This window comes from Centruroides sculpturatus, unplaced genomic scaffold (genome assembly GCF_000671375.1).
Source record: "Centruroides sculpturatus isolate CEXI.00-Female unplaced genomic scaffold, Cexi_2.0 scaffold1284, whole genome shotgun sequence".
Taxonomy (NCBI): domain Eukaryota; kingdom Metazoa; phylum Arthropoda; class Arachnida; order Scorpiones; family Buthidae; genus Centruroides; species Centruroides sculpturatus.
Window position 1 is genome coordinate 12,046 of NW_019385459.1, and position 8,173 is coordinate 20,218.

Sequence of the window (8,173 nt, forward strand, 5' to 3'; positions counted from 1 at the left end):
AGAGCCAATTCACATTGTACTGCAACTTGCAGCAACGTATCAAAGAGCATAAATATACGATTAATAAGAAACTTGACAACACCATGCTATCGGCTTACACAACACAACACGACATTCAAGTCCATTGGGATCAGGCAGAAATAATTAAACCTACAACAAATTTACATACAATGAAATATCTGGAAAAATTAGAGATCTTTAAGGTACACAAGAAAACTGGTTGCATCAACCATAGACATGCGGATTCTTTACCTACTGCATGGCGATCCTTTTACAAGAATTAATGACTTTATTTATTTTTATTTTTGTTAAGGGACATTTTTTCGACTTAATTTATACTTTTTGTTTATTTTATCAACACAGCTACTTTTCCATTATTTATATTTTAATTTTGTATTTACGTTCTTTTTTGTGTTCGATTTTATTGTGTATTATGGTAACTGAAGATGATCATTAAGAAACGATTGAAAACGTTTTTACTTTATTAATTTTTATTAGCTGGATTATTAAAGGTGTGTTTTATTAGTAATGCGACAAATGTTCATGATTTTCTTTGCTCAACTTTGTAAAATCTGGTTGCTTTTTGGTCAGCTTCAGTCTCAAGTCATCTTCGAGTTGAAGTCGGTGACGATGTTTAGTTTTCATGTTTGTCATGGCCGAAAATCCGCTCTCGCAGAGGTATGTTGTGCAAAATGGTAGTAAATATTTTATTGCCGCTTCGCTGACATGATAATGATAATTAACATAAATTGTGTTAATTGTACAATTTTTGTTCCTTGCATAAGAATTTCATTTAGGTATTGTAACAAATGCATTTTTTTTGATGAAATTGCGAGAATATTTTTAGTTATAAATAAACGGATTTGTGCATTTGATATCATGTTGTAAATTGCCAAATTTTTGATGATCCACCCATTATTTTTTTTATTGCTTCATCTCATGCATTTAAATTTTAAATCGACTGATTTTAGATTGCCGCGCATACCTGTACATGCAGAACAGTTTTTATATTGTTTTGTAATCCCTGTTTTTCAACTGCCACGACCCCTTTACACCTCCCAGTTATGTTTTTAATAAGAGGATGGTGAAAAATGCATCACTGGTCTTTTGGTCCTCTGTGACCTGGGTGCGCTTGGCATTGAACCTGGATCTGGTGGGGGCATAGATGGTACAAGATCTAATCTATTTTCCTGTTCTCTTGTTGTCAGAGCAGACTGAATATCTATAGGGAGTTGATCAAAGTGAAAATGTGACTCTAAGGCTACTCTCCTTGGTGCTTTGTTTTTTTAAAGATGTTGCACCTTCTAATTTGATTTTGATGTCACTTTACTACTCTACAGCAATGGTTCCCAATTAGTGGTATATGTACTCCTGAGGGTACGCGAAATTGCATGAAGGGCTGCTTGCTTAGCGTCGGCTGTTTTCATTTTAAAATCGTAAAATCGTGGCCACTGATTATCAGAAATTATGATTCTATCTGTTATTTTGATACTCTTCTTTCTTTATAATGTTTTATTTACTTTAGTTTCCTGTAATTAGAGACAATATGGCTTTAAAATAAACAGATCAGGTCTCACTCGCCGATAGATTATCTCAACTTTCACCAATTGTCGTCGGTTCCTTTCTTATAGGAGATGAATTGTCCATGTTTCAAAGTCCTGTGTTAAGTGTTTATTGCTTTTGCAGTAATATGAGTAGAGCAGGAGAGTCACTTAATGAATCGCCAAGTGTTTTATTACTGTTTAAACAACTGCTTCCCACTTATTATTCTTAGTAACTAGAGACGTCTGTGAAGGTCGGTTAAAGTTTATAACTTTCACAACAGGGTGTCAAGTGAGCTGCCACCCACACCCACCGTTAACGACAACAACGCGCGAAGTATCACGTTACTCTGTAAACAAAAACTCCCTTCCTTGTTGGAGGTGGGTCAGATGTCAAGGTTACTGTTTAATTCTATTGAACGGAATGTTGTCCTTGATATTTAAGAATCAGTTTTGTCAGAACTTTTAATACATTTTTTATAATTTATTTCCACTTCAGTTATAAAATTTGTTTTTATCATGTTTTAAATCAATTTGTTATAAATTACACTTGTATAAAGTTTATGAATTAAAATTGCAATAATATTTTGTTGTTTCATAAAATATTTATTCATTATACAGAGTTCAAGTTACTTTGAGTTATCACTATATGTGCAGTAGTTCATAAGTCACTAGGCTCTTGGCTTATGGTGTGACCACCATCATGTAAGTATGAATTGTGTTGATGTCATTGAATTTTTTAATAAGTATATTCAGATAATAACAAGTGAATATTCTACTAACTAAGTCATGTTGTGAACAAGGCCAAGAAATGCCGTACTGATTAACAATTGTTATTAAATCTGACCGTTCCTGTTCAAGCATTAGGCAGTTGAATATATAATGTTCACTCCCATCAACAATATCACATATTGAACATCTATTTGTATTTAAGGTAGAGAATTTGTTTAGGTAATTTGCAAATTTCCCATGATCCGTAAAGAATTGTGTTAATAGATGTGTTGGTTGTATCCAATTATATTTGTGTATGTCCTTTATAATTGGGAAGAACTTGTACATAGTCTTTTCTTTGTATGTACTCCATTTCTGTTGCCATTTGTTTAAAATGTCATTCCATAATAGTTTATTGGCCATCTGTAAGCTAATTTTGTTGTATATTATCGGTAATTTAGGATCATTAGTGGCAGACTTAGCCAATTCGTTTGCTCTTTCATTCCCAAAGGTACCTTCATGTACTCTGGTTCACATGAAATTATAATTGTTTGTTGAAGCTGTTATTTGTTCTTTAATTTTTGTAGAAATCTGATTTAATTTACTGCTTTTAATTATTGCTAGAGCAGATGCGCTATCACTTATAATGATGATGTTTTTGAATCTGTATTCTCTTTTGTCCACACTAAGGCCTCAAGAATTACATTCATCTCAGCTAGAAAGATTGTAGATAATTCCCCCAATTTAAATGTTTGATGATATATTTCAATGTTGTCAGAAAAGACTACAAAAGCACAACCAACTTTATTTACAATTTTTGAACCATCGGTATAGATTATGATATCTTGATAAGAAATATTCTCATCAAGATATTCACTACAGTCGACTCCCCTATAACAGTGTTGATAATTTTGTTTTATATGAATTTCATGTTGTACAAGTCACTTAGATTTTACAAATACGTGCGCCGGGCTGTGAACGGCTCATGTATTTGTAAAATCTAAGTGACTCTTACAACATGGAATTCATATAAAATGGAATTATCAACGGTCTAATAGGGGGGGTCGACTGTACTTTGATAGTAAGTCTTTTTCGTTTTGATTTGGAGTGGCAACTTAAAAGTTATGGTTTGAACACTACATTATCAGCAAAAATTGAGAAACTTTGAATTTGTTTTTTTTTTTTTTTTGCTTATATATAAAAGTTGCATTTGTTTTCTTTTGGAAAAGCAATTCAATGAACATACAATTCAAATCATTACTATATTAAAAGTGAGAATAACAGAATAAGTTAGTTTTACATTACAAAAGAAAAATTAATTATGGTTGCCTAAAGCAGTGGTTTGCAAACTGTGGATAGTGATCCCTATAGGGATCATGAGAAAATTTTTCAGGTTACCAGATTCAAAGAAATTTATTTAACAATAAAACTCAAATATGTAAGAGTTTTCTTTAACAAGTTTTAGCCATTATTAGGTTCCAGTAAAGTAGTGGCATAAAATTAGTTCTATAAATAATATATCTTTTAATGAAAATAATATTTTTTATTAATATCTTATATTTGTANGAGTGCCGGGTTATCGAGAGACGAGTTTTCGAGGTTCTACTGTACCACAATTTAGAAAACAAGTAGAAGAAAAATTGAATAAGGAGCTGGGCAACTTGAAAGATAATGGGTGTGTATACTTTTAGCTCCGATCTCGCCCCTAGCGTGCTCAGCCTGTATACTTTTTGTTAGCTACCAACAAGCACGGCATATACTTTTCGCATCCGTGACGTCATTGCTAGCATTCCTAGCACACTCGACGTGCCCGGAGAACTTACAACGAGCTTGGCGTTAGTTCAAAGATGCTGGCGTCCATGTACAATGTTACTGTTTCCTTACCGGACGGAAAAGAAGTTCAACTACGCGTTAATGAAGTCGTTTGTCATCAGATGATGGAAGGTAAGTAAAAAGGGATTCCTAAAAGTGTATAATTTTATATCATAAATCCTATTTCGATAACAGAAGCTTCATTACAGATGTACATTATGCCAGAGAATTGGCTTTGACGACTCTTTCCACTGCTTCAGTTGGACCGAGTATCCCTGCTGGTAAGTCAAATTTTGATTTCAAATGAAATTGTTGAAAGGATAAACTAAGATCACGATGTAATTAGCGCTGATTGTTAAAAAATTTTAGAATTTTTAATCTGTTATAATAAGGGCTACATATGCTAAATATTTTCTATCTTTTATTATAGAAAATCCCTGTGGCTTCCAGTGGCCCAAAGCCAGGACCATTCAATTAATTTCGTTATACAACGAACACAGGGAGAAGTTTGAATTACCTCAATATACAAATATTCAGGTTGTAGCCTACTGCTTGTCAAATTAACATTGTACCTGTGAACCTTTCATAAATAATTTCTAACAACCTTCTTTAATATTAAAGATATGGAGGCTAATTTCAAATAAATTAAACGAGGAGGGGTTTTCGGTCACTCCAGCCCAGGTTGACACCAAATGGCGAGGACTGAAAAAAACATTTAAAAAAATCAAACTCTACAATTCCCAATCCGGTAACAACCGGAAGCATTGGGAATTTTATTCTTTAATGGACGATGCCATTGGGAGACGGCCAGAAATTTTCCCTGTTGCTACTTGCAGCAACACAGATGGAGTGAGAGTAAATTCACACTCAAGTTCCTCATCCCCGTCTCCTGTTGCCTGCATGTCATCCCCGTCTCCTGTTGCCTGCGCATCATCATCCGCAACCAGTTCTCGTAAGAGAAAAAGAGAAAGCAGAGAGTTGGTGAAAGCTTTAAACGACATAAGAAGAGAAATACAGGAGAGGAGGGAGGAAAGGAAGAAAGAGCGTGAAAAACTCAATGAAGTGCTAAATAAAATTTTAGAAAAATTATATATAAAGTTCTTTTTATATTGAAAACAAAAAGTTTTTATTTCATATCAAGTAAAGAAAAACTAATTTTTAATATTTTTGATGTAATCTTTATTTCATAAACTTTTGGATATACCTTAATTACTTAATATTTGATATATATATACAAAAAGTTATATACAGAAAAGATATATATTACAGAAAGTTATATAACACATATATCAATACATACAAAAAGTTATACAGTGATTGATCGGATAACACTTTCATGAAAGATTTTTGTTCGGGCAACAAACACTTCATATAAACACAAGAAGTGATATAAAATAATGAATTTATTATTTAAAAAATTAATACATTTTTAGCATTTATGTTATTAAATTAATGCTGTATTCGCCTTGCAAAAAGAGTGTTAGCCAAATCATTACGCTTATTTTGTGCCTCTCTTCTTGCTTGGACATTTTCAATTTCTACTGGCACTCCAACTAATCTTTCCTCTTCAATATTAAGTTCATCTCCTTCTAAAATAGAAAAGTTGTGGAGAATGCATCCTGCCATAATGAGCATTACCATTAAGTCCAATCGATGCATGTCGAGAAGTTTGAAGCGTCTGAACCGACCAACAAACAACCCAAATGTTCTTTCAATTGAGCTTCTGCATTTGGAAAGCTTAGTATTAAAGTATGACTGAATTTCAGTTAAATGGCCATTGTCTCGGTATGGTGTTAATAAGTATTTGTTTAAGGGGTAGGCTGCATCACCAAGGAGGTGAGTATCTATCGGAAATCCTACACCTTCATCAATTCTTTTAGATAATGTGGATCGACGATAGACACAGGCATCGTGAACTGATCCTGCCTCTCCTACGTAACAATCTGTGAATAGCAACTTCTCGTTGCATACAGCCTGGAGGATGACAGAATAAAATTGTTTCCTATTATAATAGGATGAATGATCATTCCTGGGGGCTTTAATAGCCATATGTTTACCATCTACAACTCCAATCACTCCAGGAAAACCAAACTTTTTCGTATAATAATCGCTTGTTTTAAAAGCCTTCTCTTGGTTTGGCCAAGAAAGTATGCCTTCACTTTTATTTAGGTCCAAAAGTGCAGATGAAAATTCATGCAGTATTTTCCAAGCTGTTTGTCTGCATACATTAAATCGATCCGCAGCTAACCTGAAAATAAAAATGCATGTTAAGTTGCTACATAGTATTGTATATACATATATATTGATAATTTGTATATAATGCAATATATTAACAGCATTATACAGTCTGTTAATTAATTATAGCCACACTTAGGTTGGGTTAGGAATTTAAGAGAAATGATTTCATTTGTATATGCAAATTATTTTACAGATTTTTGAAAATTTCAAAATTAATCATTATATTAATAATTTAACAACAAAAATATATTTTTTGGTTTCCCAAAAGTATAGATAATAAAACAAAATTGCAAAATTTGAAGCATAAGAAACTTATAATTATAAAAATAAATGGCATCACACAGCACTTTTACTTTGTTGTCAAGTAGTAATTTAAATACTGAATCAAAACTTTCCAAAATTCCACATGGAAAAGATTTTAGTATGGAAGAAATTACATGAATATGGAAATTAAAAGCAGAAGGCTGTAGTTTCAAGGAAATTGCAGTTTAAATGAACAGATTTACTCCTGGAATTTATAAAATTTTGGAAAAACATCACTAATACCTTCTAAACATTGATCAGGAAAGCCCAAAATCATATGTCAAAGTGGTAGTGATAGAACTGTGCATCTTGCATCACAACAGAATAAATTATATTGTCAAATTTTGTGTGAAAGTGGATAAAAAACATCGAAAAGCACTATTCATCAAAGAATTTCAGCAGCTCCACATGTGAAATTTGATGCCTTGATAAAAAAAATCATCAGTAACAAAATTGGAAAGAATGCAGTAGACCAAAGGTCACATGCTGTGGAATGACTGATAGCTCTCAGTCCTTTACAGTAATGAAAAGAAATTTAATTTGTATGGTCTAATTACTGGCATGGTATTAGGAAAGATGCATGCAGTTTTTCAGAAGTCAATAAGGTGGTGGTTCTGTTATGGTATGGGGCTGCTTTGGATTTAATGGTTTATCAAATTTAGGGATTTTAACTGATAGAAAAACATCTAAAAATTATCAAGAAGTCTTAAAGTAATTTATTACCTATTGGAGAAGAAATTAAGAGGGACAAACTGTAATTTAATGCAAACAGAGTATTTAATCTTAGTTGTACCATTTTTAGCTTCTGTATGTATAAATTTACCTTTAAAATATAAAAATTTGGTGTGGTTATATTTAATTGACACAAAAAGATCAAGAATTTACAAAATTTATGATGTTAAAAATTGTTAAATTCTATTTTACAGTATAAATAAGTTATGTTTAAAGTTTCATTTAAGAATTCTTTATAGTTTTCTTTTAATTCAAAAAAATATATGCATTTTGTTAATTTTAACCACAATTCATATTATTAACATGAATCTCAATTAACGATATAGATCTGTACTTTACCTGAACGGAGCTTGATTCGATAACAAGTAGAGACTGCACAATATTTTTTTCTCCACCGTCAATGGGCATCGTCCTCTTGAATTCTGTTTGCTATTAAGTAAGGGTGCTAATTTTGATATTAAAATGTCCACAGTTGTTCTGTTCAATCGAAAATGTTCCTGAAAATCCTTCGATCGGTATCTTGGCACAGTGTACTCAACATACCCTTTTACTTTTTCGACTGACTTGCTTTTTTCGCCACTAGATGCATTCACCTCAGCTTCAACTGCAGACATTGCACATTCTAACAATAAATCATCGTCTTCAGACTCCGAATCTAGCGATTGCAGTTGTGAAATAATAGCTACAGCCGCTGATACTAAACCGTAAGACGCCATTACTGTGTATACTTTTACCAACGTGCTAGTATGACGTCAGGCAGTGCTAGTATGACGTCAGGCAGCGCTAGGTGTCAGCTCGGCGAGCTTGGAAGCTAGCAAAAAGTATACGCACCCAAT

The 8,173-nt window shown here is 32.8% G+C and overlaps 2 protein-coding genes across 2 annotated transcripts; one reads left to right on the forward strand and one right to left on the reverse strand.

The window, feature by feature from the left end:
• The first annotated feature begins 3,829 nt into the window (after nt 1-3,829).
• LOC111639215 (trihelix transcription factor GT-3b-like) lies at nt 3,830-5,191 on the forward strand. The gene is made up of 4 exons (XM_023385012.1): nt 3,830-4,196; nt 4,274-4,345; nt 4,495-4,601; nt 4,686-5,191. Exons 1-4 carry the CDS (start codon nt 4,100-4,102, stop codon nt 5,175-5,177), a joined length of 768 nt encoding a protein of 255 aa, XP_023240780.1. The 5' UTR covers nt 3,830-4,099; the 3' UTR covers nt 5,178-5,191.
• Nucleotides 5,192-5,271: 80 nt separating this feature from the next.
• On the reverse strand, nt 5,272-8,159 carry LOC111639214 (putative nuclease HARBI1). Its single transcript, XM_023385011.1, has 2 exons — nt 7,677-8,159; nt 5,272-6,312 (listed from the first exon to the last, which is right to left on the reverse strand). Exons 1-2 carry the CDS (start codon nt 8,051-8,053, stop codon nt 5,514-5,516), a joined length of 1,176 nt encoding a protein of 391 aa, XP_023240779.1. The 5' UTR covers nt 8,054-8,159; the 3' UTR covers nt 5,272-5,513.
• Between the last annotated feature and the right edge of the window lie 14 nt (nt 8,160-8,173).

What these genes read in the sequence shown, in the direction of transcription:
- LOC111639215 (XM_023385012.1), top strand. Translation starts at nt 4,100, where the DNA reads ATGCTGGCGTCCATGTACAATGTTACTGTTTCCTTACCGGACGGAAAA. An exon ending in TTGTCATCAGATGATGGAAG is followed by an intron (nt 4,197 to 4,273) that starts GTAAGTAAAAAG and finishes GCTTCATTACAG; the next exon opens with ATGTACATTATGCCAGAGAA. An exon ending in TGGACCGAGTATCCCTGCTG is followed by an intron (nt 4,346 to 4,494) that starts GTAAGTCAAATT and finishes CTTTTATTATAG; the next exon opens with AAAATCCCTGTGGCTTCCAG.
- LOC111639214 (XM_023385011.1), bottom strand. Translation starts at nt 8,053, where the DNA reads ATGGCGTCTTACGGTTTAGTATCAGCGGCTGTAGCTATTATTTCACAA. An exon ending in TCGAATCAAGCTCCGTTCAG is followed by an intron (nt 6,313 to 7,676) that starts GTAAAGTACAGA and finishes TTTTATTTTCAG; the next exon opens with GTTAGCTGCGGATCGATTTA.